At 38.7% G+C, this 22,934-nt stretch overlaps 1 protein-coding gene across 1 annotated transcript in view; it reads right to left on the bottom strand.

Moving 5' to 3' along the window:
- SPIRE1 (spire type actin nucleation factor 1) overlaps positions 1–22,934 on the bottom strand; it is a 629,523-nt gene that overhangs the window by 116,521 nt on the left and 490,068 nt on the right. Inside the window, exon 7 of the mRNA XM_042782409.1 lies at positions 5,488–5,652. Coding sequence (XP_042638343.1) covers positions 5,488–5,652 — 165 coding nt within the window. The remainder of the gene's footprint in view (positions 1–5,487; positions 5,653–22,934) is intronic.

Here is a 22,934-nt window from a genome sequence, read left to right as displayed (position 1 = left end):
TCTACTTCTGTAAAGATTTACCACCTTGGAAATCTCATGGGGGTTGCTATGAGTTGGTATTGACTCAACAGCAGTGGGTTAAAGCAAAAATAAATGAAACAGAAAAAGTCAACAAGACTAGAAATTGGTTCTTTGAGAGGATTAAATATACTGACAGATCACTGGCCAAATTAACAAAGGAAAAGAGGAGAAGATGGAAAGAACACATAAGAAAGAGGTGAAATTACAACAGACAACTGAAATAAAAAGGACAATAACAGAATACTATGAAGAACTGTTCTGTAAAATATTTGAAAACCTGAAAATCTGTTCCAGAAATGGACATATTTCAAGAAACATACTACTTACTTAAACTAAGTTACTGAGGTAGAAAATGTGAACAGATCCATAATAAAAGAAGAAATTGAACAAGTCATAAAAAAATTACCAACCAAAAAAAAAGTCTTAGTCCAGATGGCTTCACTGGAGAATTCTACCAAACATTTAGAGAAGAGCTGACACTAATACTAAAACTTTATCAGAACACAGAAAAAAAATGAAAAACTCCCAAATTCCTTACATGAATCAAAGATTATTCTGTTACAAAGCTAGGCAAAGATACCACTATGAAAGAAAATTATAGATCAATATTCCTCAGGAACATAGATGTAAAAATTCAAAACAAAATCCGAGCTAATAGAATCTAAAATCATATAAAAAATAATACATCATGTCCAACTGAGATTCATACCAGGTATACAAGGTATACAACATTAGAAAAACAATCAGTATAACCCACCACATAAATAAAACATTGGAAAAGAATATGATCATATGTATCAATGCAGAAAAGTCACTTGATAAAATCCAATATCCTTTCCAATAAAACTCTCAGCAAAATAGGAATTGAAGGGAAATTATGCAACATATCTAAGGGCACATATACAAAACCAGCAGCCAACAATACTGTTAATGGAGACAGGGGAAAAAACATTCCCTTAGAGTACAGGAACCAGATAAAGAATGTCCTTTATCACCACTCTTCTTTAATATTGTACTGGAAGTACTAGCCAGAACAACAAGGCAAGAAAGTGAAACAAAAGACCAAATTGGAAAGGAAGAAGTAAAACTATCCTTATTCTATGGACCCTATACATAGAAAATCCCAAAGGTTCTACAAGAAAGCTATTGTCACTAACAGAAGGATTCAACAAGGTGGCACAGTAGAAGATTAACACACAAAATTCAGTCAGATTCCTCTACACTAACAAAGAGAACTCTGCAAAGGAAATCAGAAAAACAATACCATTTAAATAGCTACAAAAAAAGAGGACATATTTAGGAATAAATCTAGCCAGAGTTATAAAAGACATACAAGAAAACTACAAAATACTACGGCAAGAAACTAAGAGAGACCTACATAAATGGAAGAACATACTAAGCTCATGGACAGGAAGATTTAACGTTTTGAAGATGTTAATACTACCCAAAGTGATCTATAAGATATAATACAATCCTGATCCAGACTTCATCAGCATTCTTTAAAGAGATGAAGATTTCAAACGTTACTTACATTTGAAGAATCACCAACTTGATATGGAAACGAAAGAGACCCTAGATAAGCAAAGTACTACTGAAGCTCAACAAAGTAGGTGGTCTCACACTTTCTAATCTCAGAACCTACTATAAAACTGGGGAGTCAAAACAGCTTGGCACAAGTATAAAGATAGACACACAAACCAATGGAACAGAATTGAGACTCCAGAAGTAAATTCATCCCAAGGATGGCTAATCTTTGACAAAAGGCTGAAATGGGGGAAGAGACAGTTTCTTTCACAGATGGTGCTGGCAAAACTGGATATCCATTTGTAGAAAAATATAACAGTACCCTTATTTCTCATCATATACAAAAACTAACTTATTATGGATCAAAGACCTAAATGTAAAATCTAAAACTATAAAGATCCTGGAAGAAAAAAAACAGGGGGCTAATTTAGGGGCCCTAGTTTATGGCATAAGTGGTCCATGAAACATAACTAAAAATTCATGAACAGTAGAAGGTAAGTAAGATGACTGGGTAGCGCAGTGCCTAAGGCACTTGACTGCTAACCAGAAGGCTGGATGTTCAAACCCACCAGCCACTCCTCAGAAGAAAGATGGGGCAATCTATTTCCATAATGATACCACCTCAAGAACGGGTCACTATGAGTCGAATCTGACTCAATGGCAGTACGATGCATCTGCGTTTTTTTTTTTTTTTGCCTTTACATAATCATCTTCAGAGACAGTTTCTGTGCCCCCTCCCCTTTTTTTTTGTTTTGGTCATTTGTTTGATGGTTCCATTCCTGTCTCTTCATATGCTTTATAATTGTCTGCTGTCTTTTTAACATTAAGGTGTTTTTTTTTTTTTTTTTTACAGTTTTTCCTTTGATAATTGAAAGCTCAACATTTTCTCTTTGGCTGCATCCCTTCTTGTGTACTGTTTTTGTTATTACTATTTTGTAATAGAGGGATATCTGTCTTTGGAGCTACTGGTTGGCTAGGGGTGATTTCTCCTTGTAAAGTTAACAGTGATAGGTAGGAGTCTCAAAAGAGTTTGTTGTTGTTATGTGCCATAGAGTTGGACCCGACTCATAACGACCCCTTCTGGGGTTTCCGAGGCGGTATCACTGTGGAAGTAGATTGCCCAACCTTCCTTCTGAGGAGTGGCCGGTGGATTTGAACCGCCAGTCTTCTGGTTAGCAGTCAAGTGCTTTAGGCACTATGCTACCAGAGCTCCTCAAAAGGGTTTATGGCATCGCAAATATAAGACTTCCTGCAGTAGGCTGCCTGCGGGTGGAAGGACAAAATCACTTACCCATTGTGAGGTGTGCTGTGATGTTGATAGACAGGGTCACTCCTCAGTGCTTGAGGGATGGCAGGGCCTTTCTGTGCAAATGTCAATGGGTGATATGGCCCCAGAAGGCAGGGTGGGTGCTCTCTGGAGGTGTAGGCAGGCAGTGTGGCTAAAGGGCGCAAGGTGTGTGGCTGTGAAGGGAGCACTGTATCCTCCATGTGAGCATGCATGGGAGATGGAGCTAAGGGGGCAGTGTGGTCTCTGTGCATGGGTGGACAGACACAGCTCTGGGAATACGCTTTGTGGAGCAGGCTTCTGTGGTGGTGGGCTTGCTCTGAAAACGACCAGAGATAGGCAACAAGCCTTCAAGGAGGTGAGGCTCACCTACTGAGGGAGTGCAGGCAGGTAGTATGGCTAAGGGAGGCCTGGACTTGTCCTCTGCACAGTGTGGGAGAGTGGCATAATTTGGGGAGTGTTGCAGAACAAGTGTTTAGGGGTGAGACTCCCATTGTATGGAGCTGGACCTGCTCTGAAAGGGGCACCTTGCTATTTTTCTCAATGAGTTGCCTGAGCAATGGGTATCTCCAGTCTTCTTGTTGTTGTTGTTATTTGCCATCGAGTCAGCTGACTCCTAGCAACCCCTCCTTGGGTTTCCGAGGCAGTTATCACTACGGAAGTAGGATTGCCCAACCTTCCTTCCGAGGTGTGGCTGGTAGGTTTGAACCGCCAGCCTCCTGGTTAGCAGTCAAGTGCCTTAGGCACTATGCTACCAGAACTCCATTTCAGGTCTGCTGAGGGGTCCTGGGTAAAATTTCTGGCTCCCTCCCTTTCTTGCACTCACCAGGAATATAGGAACTGAATCCTCCACTCCGGTACTTTCCCTGTGCTCCTCCTCACTTGTGTACAAGAGTTTTATCTATCCCTTGTCCTTAAGTTCCTAGAGACCAATCTGTACTGCTTTACTCCAGCAGTACTTCCCTGCAGTTTTCCAGTCATAAAGTTATGTTGCTCCCTTTTGTTTCTCTTTTTGCAGTGTGCCCAAGCCAGGTATGCAACTTGCCCACCTCAAGTGCTCTTCTGAGGCTGTTTACACAGTACTTCTGTCTCAGGCTGTTTTCTATGCTGTCCCTTTCTGGACTCAACTGAATAATGCCTGCAGCCATCCCAGTATGGTCACATTATGCCAGACTGACAGGTAGGATATGGAAGATCCTGAATTCCATTCTCCAGCTGCTCTTGTTCTCTCTCTCTTCTGATTTGTTATCTAGACCGTTTCTTGAATCCCTTATTTGTTTTCAGAGTTGCAAAGTGATAGTTGGTGTAGATTCTTACTTGTTTTCTCTAGATAGTATTGCAGGGGGACATTAAAGTGTGTCTGTCCAAGCTGCCACGGCTTCTCCTGCCCATTACTGTATATTTTGATTAAAAAGTATATAGATGAATCCTGATAAAAAGGGGGGACATACAGAACAGAATTTTAAATTATCATAGAATCCAGACTTTCTGGAGCCATTGAAACTAGATAAACCTCTAAAGTAATTGCCCCAAGATAACCTTTAAACTTTAAACCAAAAATATCAGAAAGTCTTCTTTAAACCAAACAACAGTGCAGTGTAGTAACATTACATAGTGTGGCTTTTCTAGCCATAGTCTTTATAAACTTGGTAGTGGAATTTGCCATGAGCAACTGAGAAGCTCTTGATCATTAAAGTTATCCACCTGGGGTATTTCTCTTGAGAGAGGCAGAAGCAATCTTCTGGGAAGTTCTCTCTCTCTCAGGTGTATAGAACTCTGATGTTGAGATTGGTTAGTTTGGCCATTCTGCCAGGCTCAAAAGGAGCCCTCCTAGAGGCAGAAGGAATCTCTCACTGATGGCTGAGAGACACACTACTGAGAGACAAGCATTTGCTGAGAGACAGATGCGAGAGACGTGCTACTGAGAGGCAGACATGAGAGACACACTGCTGAGAGAGAGAAAGACTGCTGGTTGCTAAGTGAGATAGCTGGCTGCGAGAGACTGAGTGCATTTCTGAACTTGAATTGTAGCCTGCTACTTCCCTAATAAACGCCATGATCTGTGAGTTCTGTGTGGTCACTGCAGTGAATTATTGAATCCAGCAGAGGTGGTGGGTGCTGTGGGAGGAACGGTTAGTGTCAGAGATGGTGAAAGGGCTGGAGGGAGGCAGCATGTCTGCCCTCATAGGAATAGGGCTTGGGCTACTGATGGTGATTCTGTCTTCCTCTTGTGGGGTTAGAGGAAGTTAGAAGATGTGGCCTGCTTACCCCTTCAGCAAACAGTTTAGCTTAATTAGTAAAGAATGTCTGCCTTGAGCTTTTTTAAAAACTACCTATATGGGGTCAAACTGACAACAACAACTCAAACAATTAAATGGGAAATTTAGGGAGGTAGTGAGTATATGCTGATATAGGAGGAACAATTTAGAAAAGGAGGGTGAGAGTGGTTGTATAACATAAAGAACACAATAAATGTCACAGAATTGTACATGTAGAAATTGCTGAACTGGTCCATGTTCTGCTGTGTATATTTTAAACAATAACAAAGAGTAATCCTGAACAGTCAGTGGTAGGTATGTTCCTGAAAGATGATTTTAAAACCAACTGCAATAAACGGAGTAACCAAAAACAACAGAAAAAGTTCCCTTGTTACTTACCATCACCTTTCGCAAAGTGTATCTTTTAGACCGAATGTCATCCATTAACATTTCGTAAGGAGTGAGCTGATATTCAATGGGCAAAGGATTGTACTGCCGCTCTTGGACCTTCTTAAGTTTTACACCATTCCGTAAATCTTTCATCACTTGTACCCAGAATCGAGCCTGAAAGAACCAAGGGTAGAGAGACATCAATGAGTAATCAACTAGTAATCAATTTACTAGTTTCCTATAAGCAACCATAGTCATACAGAATAAATGAAAACTTGGACTGTAAAACAATGAGACTATCAAACAAAAAGAATTTTAAAAATTAGATTTTAGGATACTAAAAGATGGCTAAATAGGCAGTTGAGAATCCACAGGTTTTACAAGCTGAGGGCCCTGAATTTAGATTCTAGTTCTTCCATTGTGGAAGATTTCATTAATGGCCTCATTCTTCACATAGACACCCCCAATGTCTACTCCCTGCTATGTGACTTTGTTCACTACAAATGAGAATTATACTCCTGAAACCTGGACTTTGGGTTTTCCTATATGATTTGCTTGACCAGTGGAGAAGCAGTGGACATGGCACGACTAACGCTTCCAAAGCAATGTACAAATAGGCCTCTGTTACCACCAAGAGAAGAAAATGCCTAGATTACCCTGTTGTACCCAGGATAAGGAAAAGAGACATGTAGAGTAGAGCTACCAAACTAATCCATATGGTCATGACTGAAATAAATGCTTTAAAAAAAAACCTTTTTATTGTGATTTGGTGAAAACAGCCTAACTAACCTTTGCACAAAAGAAAATGGTACTTTTAACTTGATAAGAGATCAAAGTTGCTATATAATGCTTTGTACACAGGAAAGGCTCAAAATATTCCAATTTATAAACTGTTACGTTTGAAGAAAATACTTAACCTCAGTTTTCTTATCTACAAAAACAAAAACAAAACAAAACAAAACAAAAACGGGCAAGTTGCATTGTCTACTTTCAAGAGTTCTGAGAATAAAATGAGATATGTATGGAAGTATTTATGAGAATATACTTTGGTCATGTTGTCAGAAGGGACTAGTCCTTGGAGAAGGATATCATGCTTAGTAAAGTGGATGGCAGCAAAGAAGGGGCCCTTAACAAGATGATTGACATAGTGGCTGTGACAACAGGCTCAAGCACAGCAAATCTTCTGAGGATGGTGCAGGATTTGGCAGTGTTTCATTCTGTTGTACACAGGGTCGCTATGAGTTGAAGTCAACTCAATGGCACTTAGTAACAACAACAACATATTATTATAACTGTTTTTCTCCTGACTGTATAATTGAAGCATCTTCTTTAGTGAAAAGTAAATCAATATGATAATTCCACCAGAGTTCCCATTAACTGAAATATTATAGTTTATTAAAATTAACAAGTTGTTTAAACTACTTAAAGCAATTATAAATCAAGTCATATGTTTCATAAGATTCTTGTATGTGTAACTCTAAATTTCTCAAAAATATCTTTAATAACAATTTGTGATTTTTAAAAAATGTACATGATTTATTGTTCTAAAAAGGGTAAGATGATGTTAGCTACTACTGATTTGGTTCTGACTCAGCAACTCTATGTACACAGAATGAAACTGTGCCAGGTTCTGTGCCATTTTCACAATCATTATAATTTTTTTAGTGATGCAGCAGCCACTGTGTCAATTCACCTCATTAAGAGTGTTCTTCTTTTTCTTTGACCCTCTAACTTTACCAAGCATGATGTCCTTCATCAAGCAATTGGTCCCCTCTGATAACATCCCATTTACACCTACAAGGTAAACCAGTTATTACAAATATTATTCAAATTTATGCATCTATTAATAATACTGAATATTTTTACCAACTTCTGCAGTCTGAAATTGATCAAACATACAATCAAGATGCTTTGATAATTATTGGTGATTGAATGTGAAAGTTGTAAACAAAGGAGGAGGATTGGTAGCTGGAATACATGGGCTTGGTGATAGGAAAAAAGCGTATCATATAAAATTGTGATATATCCATTAGAACACCTTCTAAAATATTTATATTTTAAAATATTCTTTACTTATGCCAATAAAAATATCCCACTTTCCCTAAAACATTTCTTTCTTGGTACTGTTTTTGTCTTTCTACTTCTTCTACTAATTCTTTTAAGATCCAGCTCAAATATTATCTCATCTTTTAAAATATTGTCTCTTCTCTTCATCTGTTCACCAATAGGTGAATGTTGCTGCAGTTAGGTGCTATTGAGTCAACTGCAACTCCTAGTTACCCTATGTATGAATGAATGAAAAATAGGTGAAGAGATAAATTATGGTACATCAACACAATGGAATACTCTTCAGCATAAAAAGAAATGAACTATTGATTGAGGCAACAACATGGCTGCAATCTCAAAATAATTATGCAGCCAGAAAGAAGCTAAATATGCATGTGTGAGAGTGTGTGTGTGTGTGTATACACACACACATACACATGGGAGCTCTGGTAGCATAGCACCTAAGGCACTTGACTGCTAACCAGAAGGTTGGTGGTGCAAACCCACCAGCCACTCCTCGGAAGGAAGGTTGGGCAATTTACTTCTGTAGTGATACTGCCTCAGAAACCCAAGGAGGGGTCGCTATGAGTTGGGTCTCACTCGACGGCATACAAGAACAACATATATACATACATATATATATATACACTTTATTATTATATTTATATAAAATTTTAGAAAGTTCAAACTAATGTATACTGTCAGAAGGAGATCAATAGTTGTCTGGGTACTGAGGAGGAGAGAAGAAGTAAAGAGGGATTATAATGGGGTATGAAGAAATTATAAAAAAGACCACACTTAATGGTCTGACAGAGACTAGGGAAATCCCTGAGACTATGGTCCCAGTCACCCTTCAGTCCTGGAACTGAACTTGTTCCCATAGCTTCCAACCAAACAACAGACATTCATATACAGTGAACATTACCACCAGGTAGCTACACTCTTTAGAACAATCAATGATGAGAGATTAGAGGGCAGCATTTGCACAGGGAGATAGCTCAGAGGAGAGGAATATACAGGAAGAAATGACACAGAGGTGTCCTTACACTTGGTGTCATTAACTACAGGGGAGGAAGTGGGAAGAGAGCTGTTACATTCTGGGGATTGCAATCAATGTTATGAAGCAAAATGTGTATGACTGCTGCTTGGAAAAGAAATTTGCTCTCTAAACTTTCCTAAGGAAAAAAAAATCTGTCCTCTGTTTTGGAATGTGAATTTTATGAAGAGATGTTCTATTACTCCAGGACCTAACCAAGTAACTGTTTACTGGAAAAAGAAATGCACTACACTATTTTTTCAGACATTATCCTGAAAATAGAACTTTAACTTACAAAAAATACCAAGAAGGGGTATGTCATAGTATTAATATAATGGAAATTTTAACCTTTAGTTTTTACTATGGTAAAATTTATATAACATGAAGCTTGCACTGTAACCATTTTAATGTACACAGCTCAGTGAGCTTCAGTACATTCAAAATTTTGCACAATCACCACCTCTATTCTAGTTTCAGAATATTTTTATCAACCCCAAAAGAGACTTTATATGCATTAGCTGTTGTTGTTATTGTTAGTTTTTGTCTAGTTGATTCCGACTCATGTGTGCAGAATAGAAGCTCCATAGTGCTTACAATACTGTGACATTTTGGAAGCAGATCACCAGGTCTACCTTGTTGTTGTTATGTGCCGTCAAGTCGGACCCAACTCATAGCAACCCCTCCCTGGGTTTCCAAGGCAGTATCACTATAGAAGTAGATTGCCAACCTTCCTTCCGAGGAGTGGCTGGTGGGTTTGAACTGCCAGCCTTCTGGTTAGCAGTCAAGTGCCTTAGGCACTATGTTACCAGAGCTCCGAGGTGCTTTAAACCCAGGGTGGGTTTTAATAGCCAACCTTTCAGTTAGTCTAGCACTCAACCCTTTGGACCACTACTGTTTATTAATAGTCACTCTCATTTTTCCTTACCTCCTGGCCCCCAATCTTTCTGTCTCTGGATTTAGCTATTCTGGATATTTCATTTAAGTGCTATCATACAACATGTGATCTTTTATGTATGGCTTCTTTTACTATGCATGTTTTCAAGGCTAATCTATGTCATAGCACTTCATTCCTTTCTATGGCTGAATAATATTCCATTGTATGCCTATACCACATTTTGTTTATTCATTTATCTATTGATGAACACTTAGGTTTGTGGTAGTTAAGGTTGTATATCAAATTGGCTGGGCCTCGTTGAGTGGCTGGGCAGCAGGATATAGTTATTCACCATGGTGAGATTGAACTTAACTCTATGGTGGAATCTACTGTGAGTAGTTGAGTAGCTGCCAGACGTGTGGTCTGCTTCCAGTATATAAGAAGCAACTTTGAGGAGGGTCACCAGCTGGTGGCATGCTTGAACCCTGCATATAAGTTGAGTCGTTGTTCAGCAGCCTGCCATGTTGTCTGCTGATCTTGGGATGTTTAATGGACTTGAATAAATGGCCTGCCTTGTGATTTGGTATTATTGGGACTAGTCGACCTTGGGTTTGTCAGCCTCAGCAGCTAGCAGCTGCCTGAGTGAAGAGATGCCTCTGTCTTCAATGCACTGGGAGCAAGAGGCGGAGCTGAAGCCCAAAGTTGAAGGGCACATCCAATCCCTAGAGAGCCTGGCACTTAGAACTTGGACTTCTAACCTCCAAAACTGTAAGAGAATAAACTCCTGTTTGTTAAAGCCATCCCATTTGTGGTATATTCCTGTCAGAATGGCATTAGGTAACCAAAATAGGTTGTTCCCACCTTTTGGTTATTGTGAACAGTGCTGCAATGAACGCTGGTGCACAGGTTTCTGTTAGCATTCCTGTTTTCAATTCTTTTGGGTATATACTTAGGAGAGTAAATGCTGGGTCATACGATAGTTCTCTGTTTAACCTTTGGAGGAACCATCAACCTGTGGAAACACAGCACCTGTATCATTTTACATACCCACCAGCAACTGATGTTGTTGTTGTTGTTATGTGCCGTCGAGTCGGCCCCGACTCATAGCGACCCCTCCTTGGGTTTCCGAGGCAGTATCACTACGGAAGTAGGATTGCCCAACCTTCCTTCCGAGGACCAGCAACTGATAGGGTTCCAATTTTTCCACATCCATGTTGTTGTTGTTGTTGTTGTTGTTATGTGCCATCGAGTCAGCCCCGACTCATAGCGACCACTCCTTGGGTTTCCGAGGCAGTATCACTACGGAAGTAGGATTGCCCAAATTCCACATCCATACCAACGCTTATTATTATCCTTTTTATTTTTTTTTAACGTTGGCCATTTAGTGGGTATCAGTTTGAGGCTCTTCTTTCAAGTATTTGGGGGTATATACTACAATGGAACTGCTGGGTCATATGCTAATTCTGTGGCACTGTTAAGTGGGTTCACGCCTCCAACCTTTAGGCTAGCAGTAATTGTAAACCACTTGTACCTTATGATAATCATGTATTTTACATTTTAAGCAACTTTGTTGCTGTTATGTGCCACTGAGTCAAACCTCATAGAGACCCCTCCTTGGATTTCTATGTGCCATTGAGTCAGACCTCATAGCGACCCCTCCTTGGATTTCTGAGGTGGTAGCACTACGAAAGTAGATTGCCGAAGCTTCCTTTCAAGGAGAGGCTGGTGGGTTTGAACCGCCAGCCTTCTGGTTAGCAGTGAAGTGCCTTATGCACTACGCTACCAGAGCTCCTTTTAAGCAACTACCAAACTGTTTTCCGTAGGGCTATACCATTTTGCACAATCACTGGCAGTGAAGGAGGGTTTCTATTTCTCCAGATCCTTGCCAGCACCTGCTATTTTCTGTTTTATTGATCACAGCCTTCCTCAGTGGTGGTGAGGTAGTATCTCACTATTTAATTTGCTTTTCCTTAACGACTAAGAATATTGAGCATCTTTTCATATTCTTGTCGGCTATTTAAATATCTTCTTTGGTGGAATGTCTATTCAAGCCCTTGTTCATTTTTCAATTGAGTTGTTTGTCTTTTTGTTGTTGAGTTGTAGGTGTTCTTTGTATATTTTGGATATTAAACCTTTATTAGACATATGGTTCCCAAAATTTTCCCCCTAATCTACAGGTCATCTCTTCACTTTGTTTATAAAGTCCTTTGATAAAGAGAAGTTTTTAATTTTGATGAGGTCCCATTAATGTATTTTGTCTTTTGCTGTATGTGCCTTTGGTATTGTATCTAAGTATCCAAGTTAAACACAATGTCTCAAAGCAATGCCCCTATATTTTCTAAGAATTTTATTCTTCTAGTTCTCACATTTAGGTCTTTCAAACATTTTGAATCAATTTTCATATATTATGTGAGGTATGTGTTCAGCTTCATTCCTTTGCATGTCCAAATCCAGTTTTCCCAGCAATATTTATTAAAGAAACTTTTTGGTTAATCTTTATTAAAGAATTTTTATTAAAGACTGAATGGAGATTGAATGGATACTAGAATCAGTTGACCAAAGAGTATTGGTTTATTTCTGGATTCTCACTTCTATTCCAATGGTCTACATGTATATCATTATACCAGAACCAGACTGTTTTTTTTAGTCACTGTAGTTTTATAGTAGACTTTGATATCAACCAGTGTGAATCCTCCTAATTTTCTTTTTCAAAATCACTTTGGGTATTGAGGACCCTTGCTGTTCCGTATAAACTTGAGGACAGGTGTTCTGTTTACTTAGTGCCGCTCTGACAAGAATATACCACAAATGGGATGGCTTGAACATACAGGAGTTTATTCTCCCACAGTTTGGAGGCTTTAAGTCCAAGTTCAAAGTGTCAAGTTCTAGGGGTTGGGCTTTAGCTCTGCCTCCAGGTTCTGGTCCCCTGAAGCTAGAGACTCTTCTTTACTCAGACAGCTGCTGGCTGCTGAGGCTGCCAAGCCCAAGGTTAACAAGTAAAAAGGCACAGTCCTGATGTTACCAAACCACACAGCAGGCCATTAATTTAAGTCTATTGCAAGTCTCAAGGTCAGCAGAGCATGGCAGGCTGAACAACAACATGGCTACATGGCAGGATCCAAGCGTGCCATAAGCTAGAGACCATTCCCAAGGCTTTTCCTTATTTACAGGAAGCAGACCATGTCCCCAAGGCAGCTATTCAGCTGCTTGTGGTAGATCCCAACATGGATTTGATTGCTAGTCTCATCATGGGGAATAACTACCACCAGATGCCCAACCACTCAACCAGGCCCAGCCAAGGTGACACACAAACATAACTACCATATCAGGCTTTTCCATTTCTTCAAAATTAGTTAAATTTTAATGGAGATGGAATTGAATTTATAGATTGTTTTGGGTCGTGCTGACATCTTAATAATATTACACCTTCTAATCCATGATCGTGGAATGTTTTTCCATTTGTTTGTTGTTGTTGCTGAGTGTTGTCAACTCAGAGCCAACTCATAGTGACTCTATGTACAACAGAACAAAACATGCCTGCTCTTGCATCACCTTCATATTTGTTACTATGCTTGAGTTCATTGTTGCAGACACTGCGTCAATCCATCTAGTTGAGGGTCATCCTCTTTTTTGCTGACCTTCTACTATACCAACCATGGTCTCTTTCTCTAGGGAGTCATTCCTACTAGTAACATGACCAAAGTATGAGAAACAGAGTCTGGCTGTTCTAGCTTCTAAGCAGCATTATGGCTGTACTTCTTCCAAGACAGACTTGTTCATTCTTCTAATATATTCTGGGTATATTTGATATTCTTTGCAAATACCATAACTGAAATGCATCAATCCTTCTGCAGTCTTCCTTACTCACTGTTAAGCTTCCACATACATATGACTCAATTGAAAATACCATAGCTTGGGTTGGGCACACCTTAGTCTTCAAAGTGAGAACTTTGCTTTAAAGACACTTTAATGAGGTCTTTTGCACCAGAAAATTTCAAAGAGCTGAACATAAAATTTCAAAGAGCAGCTCAAGAAGACAGAGCCCATAACTACAGCTGAAATGTGCAAAGATCTGGAGTCAGAAAATCAAACAGGAAGAACACGCTCAGCATTTCTCAAGCTGAAAGAACTGAGGAAAAAAAAAATTAAGCCTTAAGTTGCAATACTGAAATATTCTAAGGGGAAAATATTGAATGCTGCAGAAAACATCAAAAGAAGATGGAAGGAATACACATGGTCACTGTACCAAAAATAATTGGTCAATGTTCATCAATTTTGGAAAGTGGCATATGATCAAGAACCAATGGTATTGAAAGAAGAAGTCAGAGCTGCAGAATTGAAGGAAGTGGTGAAGAACAAGGCTCCAGGAATTGATGGAATACCCACTGAGATGTTTCAGCAAATGGATGTCTCACTGGAGGCAATCACTTGGCTATGCCAAGGGATTTGGAACACAGCTACCTGGCCAACTGACTTGAAGGGATCCATATCTGAACCCATTTCAAAGAAAGGTGACCCCACAGAATGTGGAAATTATCAAACAATATCATTAATATCACATGCAAGTAAAATCTTACTGAATAAAATAAAAAAAATGGTTGCAGCAGTATATTGATAGAGAGCTTCCAGAAATGTAAGCTGGATTCAGAAGAGGACATGGAACGAGGGATATCACTGCTGATGTCAGATGGATCTCAGCCCAAAGCAAAGAATACCAGAAAGGTGTCTACTGATGCTTTATTGACTATGCAAAAGCATTCTATTATGTGGATCATAAAAAACTATGGATAACATTGAGAAGAATGGGAATTCCAAAACTCTTCATTGTACTCATAAGGAACCTGTACATAGACCAGGAGGCTGTTGTTTGAACAGAACAAGGGGATATTGCAAGCTTCAGAATCAAAAAGGGGGTGTGTCAAGGTTGAATCCTTTCACCATACTTATTCAAGTTATATGCTGAGCAAGTAATGTGAGAAGCTGAATTATATCAAGAACATGGCATCAAGATGGGAAGAAGACTCATTAACAACCTGCAGTAAGCAGATGACACAACTTTGCTTGCTGAAAGTGAGGATGACTTGAAGCATGTACTGATGAAGATTAAGACTGTAGTCTGCAATCCTCACAACTGGACCAAGAAACAGCTTCATGATAAATGGAGAAAAAGTTGAAGTTGTCATTTTACTTGGTTCTACAATAAACACCAATGGAAGCAGCAGTCAAGACATCAGACGACATAATGCATTGGGCAAATCTGCTGCAAAAGACCTCTTTCAAATGATGAAGAGCAAAGATGTCTCCTTGAAGACTAAGGAGCACCTAACCCAAGCCATGGTATATTCAATGGCCTCTTGTGCATGTGAGAGCTGGACAATGAATAAGGAAGATCAAAGAAGAGTTGATGCTTTTGAGTTATGGTATTGGAGAAGAATGCTAAGAGTACCATGGACTGCTAAAAAGACTAAAAGATCTGTCCTGGAAGAAGTGCAGCTGGAATGATCCTTGGAAGTGAGAATGGCCAGACTTTGTCTAACCTACTTTGGTCATGATGTCAGAAGGTACCATTCCCTGGAGAAGGATATCATGCTTGGTAAAGTGGGGTCAACAAAGAAGGGGAAGATCCTCAATGAGATGGACTGACACAGTGGCTGCAATGATGGGCTCAGGTATAGCAAGGATCTTGAGGCTGGAATAGGACTGGACAGTATTTTGTTTTGCTGTGCACAGGGTCACTATGAGTCAAAGATCACTCGATGGTACCTGACAACATTTGCAGATTTTCCCAGTGCACCATATTTTGTGATTTCCTGCCTGCTACTTTCATGGGATTTACTAGGATTGTGGGTCCTAGTAAAAGGAAATCATTCACAACTTCAATCTCTTCTCTATCATGATGGCGCTTACTGGATCAATTGTGAGGAATTTTGTTTTCTTTATGTTGAGGTATAATCCATACAGAAGACTGTAGTCTTTGATTTTCCTCAGTTAATACTTCAAATCTTCTTTACTTTCAGCAAGCAAGGCTGTGTCTTCTTCATACTGCAGGATGTTAATGAGCCTTCCTCCAGTTCTGATGTCACCTTCCTCATACAATCCAGCTTCTTGGATTACTTGCTCAACTCAACATACAGGTTGAATAAGAATGGTGAAAAGATACAACCCTGACACACATCTTTTCTGATTTTTAAACCATGTAAAATGAAAACAAACACAACACACTGCCATAGAGTTGGATCCGACTCATAGCGACCCCTCCCTGGGTTTCCCAGGTGATATCACTACAGAAGTAGATTGCCCAACCTTCCTTCTGAGGAGTGGCTGGTGGGTTTGAACCACCAGGCCTCTGGTTAGCAGTCAAATGCCTTAGGCACTACACAACCAGAGCTCACTTAAACCATGCAGTATATCCTTATTATGTTTGAAGGCCTGCTTCTTCATCTCTGAACAGGTTGCTCACGAGCACAATGAAGTGTTCTGAAATTCCCATTCTTTAAAATGTTATCCATAATTTGTTATGAGCTACATGGTCAAATGTCTTTGCACAGTCAATAAAACACAGGTATTCTTTCTGATATTCTCTGTTTTCAGCCAAGACTCATATGAAATCAGCAATGATATCTCATGCTCCATGTCCTCTTCCATGTCTTCCACCCAGCTTTAATTTCTGGCACTTCCCTATGTTCTGGGGCAACTGTTTTTGAATTATTTTCAGCAGTTATATGTGTGTGTGATATTAATATTATTGTTCACTAACATTTATTTAGAACTTCTTTAATTTTTCAGTAATGCTTTAGAGCTTTCAGTATCATGTTCTTCTTTTTCAAGATCATTTTGGCTTTTAGGGGTAATTTGCAATTGTATATGAATGTGAGGATAGGTTTTTTCCCAAAAAAGGAAGTCATGATTTTGATAAAGATTGCATGAAATTTGTGGATCTCTTTGGATAGTATTGTCATCTTAATATTATTAAATCTTCCAATCCATGAAAACAAGGTATCTTTCCATTATGTAGGCCTTTTTAAAAATTTTTCAACAATATTTTATAGTTTTCAGTTCTCAAATCTTATTTCTTTTTGGTTAAATTTGGTCCTAAGAATTTTATTCTTTTTAAAGCCATTGTAAATTAAACTGTTTTCTTAATTTGCTTTTTGTTGCTAGTGTATAAACATAGAACTTATTTTTTTATGCTGACTTTGTATACGGACACTGTGCTGAATTCCTTTATTAACTGTAATAGTGTTTTTTAAAATACGTTTTATTGAAATATAATTAATGTACAGTGTAATACACAAAATTAAAGTGACATGGGTCAAAGGATTTTTTTTTCAGTGTTCCCTCTCCTCCCCTCCCACCCCTGGTAACCAAAAAAGAAAGTTTACTTCTATATATAAACCTTTCCTTGACTTTTTACAATGATGAACTAATACTATATTTGTCCTTCTATGATTGACTTATTTCATTCACATAATGTTCTCCAAGTTCATCCATCTTACGCATTGTTTCGCAGATTCCAAATTATTCTTTAGTGTTGCACAGTATTCCATTGTGTGTGTGTACCAGTTTGCTTATCCATTCCTCAGTTGATGGACACCTAGGTTGTTTCCATCTTTTTGCTATTGTAACTAGTGATGCGATGAACATGAGTGTGCATGTATCTGTTCTTGTCCTGGTTCGCACTTCATTAGGCTATGTTGTTGTTGTTGTTGTTGTTGTTATGTGCCGTCAAGTCAGCCCTGACTCATAGCGACCCCTCCTTGGGTTTCCGAGGCAGTATCACTACGGAAGTAGGATTGCCCAACCTTCCTTCTGAGGAGTGGCTGGTGGGTTTGAACCACCAGCCTTCTGGTTAGCAGTCAAGTGCCTTAGCCACTATGCTACCAGAGCTCCCCATTAGGCTATATACCTAGTAATGAGATTGCTGGGTCATATGGTATTTTTAATTCTGACTTTTTAAGGAATCACTATACTGCTGTCCACAGTGGTTTTATCATTCATAGTCCTACCAGCAGTGTACTAGAGTCTCAATCTCTCCACAGCCTTGCCAGCATTTGTTATTTTCTGTCTTATTGAACTATGCTATCAGTGCTGGGGTGAGATGGTATCTCATTGTTGTTTTGATTTCCATCTCTCTGATGGCTAAAGACTGTGAGCATTTCTTCATGTATTTGCTGGCCACCTGAATATCCTCTTTGATGAAGTGTCTATTCATGTCTTCTGCCCATTCTTTAATTGTATTAACCTTTTTTTTTCTTGAGGTGTTACAGTTTTCCATAAATTTTGCAGATAAGTCACTAGTCATATACACCATTGCCAAATATTTTTTTTCCCAATCTGTAAGTTCTCTTTTTACTCTTTTAGAGAAGTCTTTTGAAAGACATAAAAAATTCATTTTTAGAAGGTCCCATTCATCTAGTTTATCTTCCGCTGTTTGTGCATTTTGGAATATGCTTAACAGTCTATTTAGGCCTTAAATGAAGGGCCTAATTGCCCCTATTTTTTCCTTGAGAAACTTGATAGTTTTAGGCTTCACATTTAAGTCTTTGATCCATCTCGTGTTAGTTTTTTGTGTATGGTGTGAGGTACGGATCTTGTTTCATTTTTCTGCAAATGGATAACTAGTTTTGGTATCACCATTTGTAAAAGAGACCGTCTCTTCCCCATGTAATGGATTTCAGCCTTTTGCCAAAAATCAGCTCGCCATAGGTCGATGGATTTATTTATTTCTGCGTTCTCAATTCCATCCCAGTGGTCTGTGTGTCTGTTGCTGTACCAATACCAGGCGGTTTTGACTACTGTGGCTGTATAGTAGGTTTTGAGATCTGGGAATGTGAGACCTCTTCAATAGTGCTTTGCTTATTCAAGTTCTCTCCCTTTTCTATATAAAATTAGTGATTGGTTTTTCCATATCCTTAAAGAATGCTGATCGGATCTGGATGGTGATTGCACTGAACATATACATTGCTCTGGGTAGTATTGGCATTTTGACAATTTTCAATGTTCTTATCCATGAGCCTGGTATGTTCTTCCATTTATGTAGCTCTCTTATGGTTTCTTTGAGTAGTGTTTTGTGTCCCTTGTGAGATTTATTCCCAAGTATTTTATTTTATTTTTTTTTGGTAGTTATTTTAAATGGTATTAATTTCTTTCTTTCCTTTTCAGCAATCTCTTTGCTGGTGTAGAGGAATCCAACTGATTTTTGTATGCTGATATTGTGTCCTGCCATTATGTTAAATCTCTCAATTACTTCCAGTAGTTTTTTTGCCAAGTCTCTTGGGTTTTCTCTGTATAAGATCATACCATCAGCAAATAGGCATAGTTTTACTTCCTCCTTAACAATCTGGATGGCTTTGATTTCCTTTTCTTGCCTCATTGCACTGCCTGGGACCTCCAATACAATGCTGAATAGAAATGGTGACGGAGGCCATTCTTATCTGGTTTCTATTCGCAAGCGGAATGAATGGTTTCAGTCTGTCTTCATTGAGAACAATGTTGGTTATTGATTTGCCTGTATGCCCTTTATTATGTTGAGAAATTTCCCTTCTATTCCTATTTCACTGAGAGTTTTTCTTAAAAAATCAGGAATGGGTGGTGGATTTTATTGAATGCCTTTTCTGCTTTGACTGATATGCTCATGTGGTTCTTTTCCTTTCTTTTATTTATGTGGTGGATGACGTTGATTGTTTTACTAATGTTGAACCACCCTTGCATACCTAGTATGAATCTCACTTGGTCACAGAATATTATTTTTTGGATATGTTGTTGGTCCATTGGCTAGGATTTTGTTGAAGATTTTTGCATGTACATTCATGAAGGATATTGGTCTGTAGTTTTCCTTTTTAGTGATGCCTTTGCCTGATTTTGGTATCAAGGTTATGATTGCTTCATAAAATGAATTTGGGAGGATTCCATCCTTTTCTATGTTCTGGAATAGTTTGAGTAGGATTGGTGTCAGTTCTCTGAACATTTGGTAGAATCCACCAGTGAAACTATCTGGGCCAGGACTTTTTTTTTTTTTTATGATTTGTTCAATTTCTTTTGTTATGGGTCTGATTAAATTTTCCACTTCAGTCTGTGTTAGTTAAGTAGTATGTTTCAAAAAATCTGTCCATTTCTTCTAGATGTTTGAATTTCTTGGTGGTAATCAGTTTTCATGTGTTTGCTCTTTTTCTGTTCATTTTCCTATTGTTAATATCTAATTTTACAGCATTGTGATCTGAGAAGATGGTTTGGAGTATTTCAAGGTTTTTAAATTTATTTAGGCTCGTTTTGTGGCCTAACATATGGTGTATCCTGGAGAATGTTCCATGTGCACTGGAAAAGAATATATATTATGCTATTGTTGGGTGAAGTGCTCTATAGAAGTCTGTAGGTTAAGCTGGTGGATTGTATTGTTTAGTTCTTCTGCGTCTTTATTGAGTTTCTTTCCAATTATTCTACCTTTGATTGAAAGTACTGTACTAAAGTCTCTTACTATGACTGTGGAGTCATCTATTTATTTGTCTTTTCAGTTCTGTTAGAGTCTGGGTTATGTATTTTGGGGCACAGATATTTATTATTTTGTCCTCGTGTTCAATTGATCCTTAAACATTATATAATGTCCTTCCTTGTCTCTTATGATGGTTTTTGTCTTAAAGTCAATTTTATCAGAAATTAATATTGTCACTCCTGCTTTTTTATGGTTGTCATTTACTTGATATATGCTTTTCCAACATTTGATATGTAGTCTATTTTTGTCTTTCTCTCTAAAATGTGTCTTTTTTAAACAGCGTATTGATGGATTATGTTTTCTTATCCAGTCAGCAACTTTCCATCTCTTGAGAGATGCATTTAATACATTGACATTCAGTGTATGTATCAACAAGTATGAATTTGTTGCTGTTATTTTGTTATGGGCTTTTCTGTGGTGTTGCTGATTTCTTCGTTGCATATAAATTTCTGTGCTGAGCTAATTTTCTTTATGAAGCATATTATCATTTCCGTAGATGCTACTATTTTAGTATTTGCTAAATATTTGTGCTTGTCCTCTTTTTTTATTTTGATGTGAACGTTTATCATTTTTCTTTGAGGTTACTCTGTGATTTATAATTTTGAAGTTTAGAATAGTCCTCTCTATCTTGAAGTTGTCTTGACTTCCCTACCATTTAGAAGTTCTGTAACTACACAATTTTTTCCCTCTTTTTGGATTGTAGTTGTCTTCATTTCTCAATTGATGTCTCTAGTTCCCTGTTTACAATCTCTAGGCTTATTTACTTTGGATTCTTTTATAACTGGGTTGGTTTCTGGGTTATGTCATCACATGTGTTAATGGTCGATGGCTGTTTGCTGTTGTTGGTTCTTTGTCTAAAGGACTCCTTTTAGCATCTTTTGCAAGGCTTGTCTGCTTTTAACAAATTCCCTTAACTTCTGCTTATTTAGGAATGTCCTAATTTCACCACCATATTTGAGGCACTATTTTGCTGTATATAATTCTTGGTTGGAAATTTTCTTCTTTCAGTGTTATATATACCACTTGGGAGAAGATAAAGGCATGAAGTCACTGGCTTACATGCTTTCTTGGGTGTGGTTATTCTTCTTAAACTGATGGTGAAGGGGATGTTAATTTTTGAAGTATAAAAGGGATAATGGCCAGAAAAGCCAGAGGGTGGCCTGTGGTGTAGTAAATTACATAGTGTAGCTTATCTACCCATAAGCCTTTGTAAACTCCATAGTGGAATTTGCTGTGAGCAACTGAGTAGCTCCTGACTGTTAAAGTTATCCACCTGGAGTATTTCTGTTGAAAGTGACATGAAGCAATCTTCTGGGAAGTTCTCTCCCTCTTGGTGTACATGCTCTCCCTCTTGGTGTCCCATTGTCTTCTCGCCTGCATGGCTTTTGCAGAGAAGTCCAAGCTTAGACTTATTGGTTGCCCCTTGTAGGTAACTTTTTGTTTTTCTGATGCTGCTTTCAGGATTCTTTCTTTGTCATTAGTTTCAGTAAGTTTGATGATGATATGTCTTGGTGATTTCCTTTTGTAGTCTATCCTGTTTGGGGTTCATTGAACTTCTTGAACAAACTTTCATTTTATTAGGCAAATTCTCTTCCAACAAATGTTTGACAATTTTCTCTATGGTTTTGTATGTCTCTTCCTGTTCTGGAATTCCGATGACACGTAGGTCATTTCTTTTGATGGTATCCCACAGGAACCTTAGGTTTTTCTTCATTTTGTTTTGATCTTTTTTCCTGACTGCCCCCTTTCCAAAAAGTATTCAGGTATTTGTCTTCAATCTCACTAATTCTGTCTTCCATTGATTCAACTGTACTCCTCTGCCCATTCAATGTGTTATCTATTTCTGAAAATTTAGTGTTAATCCTCTGTATTTATATCTCCAGATTTTGTATAATTTCTAATTTTTCATTTGCTTTGTCATTTTGTTTTTGTATTGTCTTAAATTGTTGTAGGGTTTTCTCTGTTTTTTCCTCAAGTTTTTCAGTGTTTTCCTTGTGGCCTTTCTTGCCGTAAGTCTTTGTAACCTACATAGTGGAATTTATCATCAGCAAGTCAGTATTCCTTGATTGTTAAAATTATCAATCTGGGGTATTTCTATTGAGAGTGGCATGAAGCAATCTTCTGGGAAGTTCTCTCCCTCTCAGATGTATAGAATTCTGATATTGGGATTGGTTACTTTGGCCACTCTGCCAGGATCAGTAGGAGCCCTCCTAGAGGCAGAAGAAGTCTCTCTGACTGCTGGCTGAGAGAAACAAGCTCCTGAGAAACACGCACTTGCAGAGCGAGAGATGTGAGGGACATGCAATGCTGAGAGACACAAGAGACATGTGCTGCTGAGAGATGCGAGAGACACGCACTGAGAGAACGATGCGAGAGACACACACTGCTGAGAGAGAGACGTGAGAGATGCAAGAGACATGCGCTGCTTATAGAGAGTCTGCTAGCTGCTAAGTGAGACGGCTGATTGCGAGAGACCGAGTGCATTTCTGAACTTGAATTGTAACCTGTTGTTGTTGTTGTTGTTGTTAGGTGCCATCGAGTCACTTCCAACTCATAGCAACCCCATGCACAGCAGAACGAAACACCATCCAATCCCAAGCCAGCTCCATAATCCTTGTCATACCTGAGCCCATTGTCAGAGCCATCCTGTCAATCCATCTTGTCAAAGGCCTTCCCCTCTTTCGTCGACCCTTCACCCTACCAAGCATGACATCCTTCTCCAGGGAATGGTCCCCTCTGACAACATGACCAAAGTAGGTCAGATGAAGTCTCGCCATCCTTGCTTCCAAGGAGCATCTTGGCTGCACTTCTTCCAGGACAGATCTGTTAGTTCTTTTGGGAGTCCATGATACTTTCAGCATTCTTCGCCAGCACCACAACTCAAAAGCATCAACTCTTCTTCGGTCTTCCTTATTCATTGTTCAGCTCTCACATGCATATTAGGCGATTGGAAATATCATGGCCTGTGTCAGGCGCACCTAAGTCCTGAAGGAGACATCCTTGCTCCTCAG

This window comes from Orycteropus afer, unplaced genomic scaffold (genome assembly GCF_000298275.1).
Source record: "Orycteropus afer afer isolate SDZICR_OR568_19922 unplaced genomic scaffold, OryAfe1.0 scaffold00307, whole genome shotgun sequence".
Lineage (NCBI taxonomy): Eukaryota > Metazoa > Chordata > Mammalia > Tubulidentata > Orycteropodidae > Orycteropus > Orycteropus afer.
Note: the sequence above shows the minus strand (reverse complement) of the source record. Positions and strands in the feature narration are given on the sequence as shown.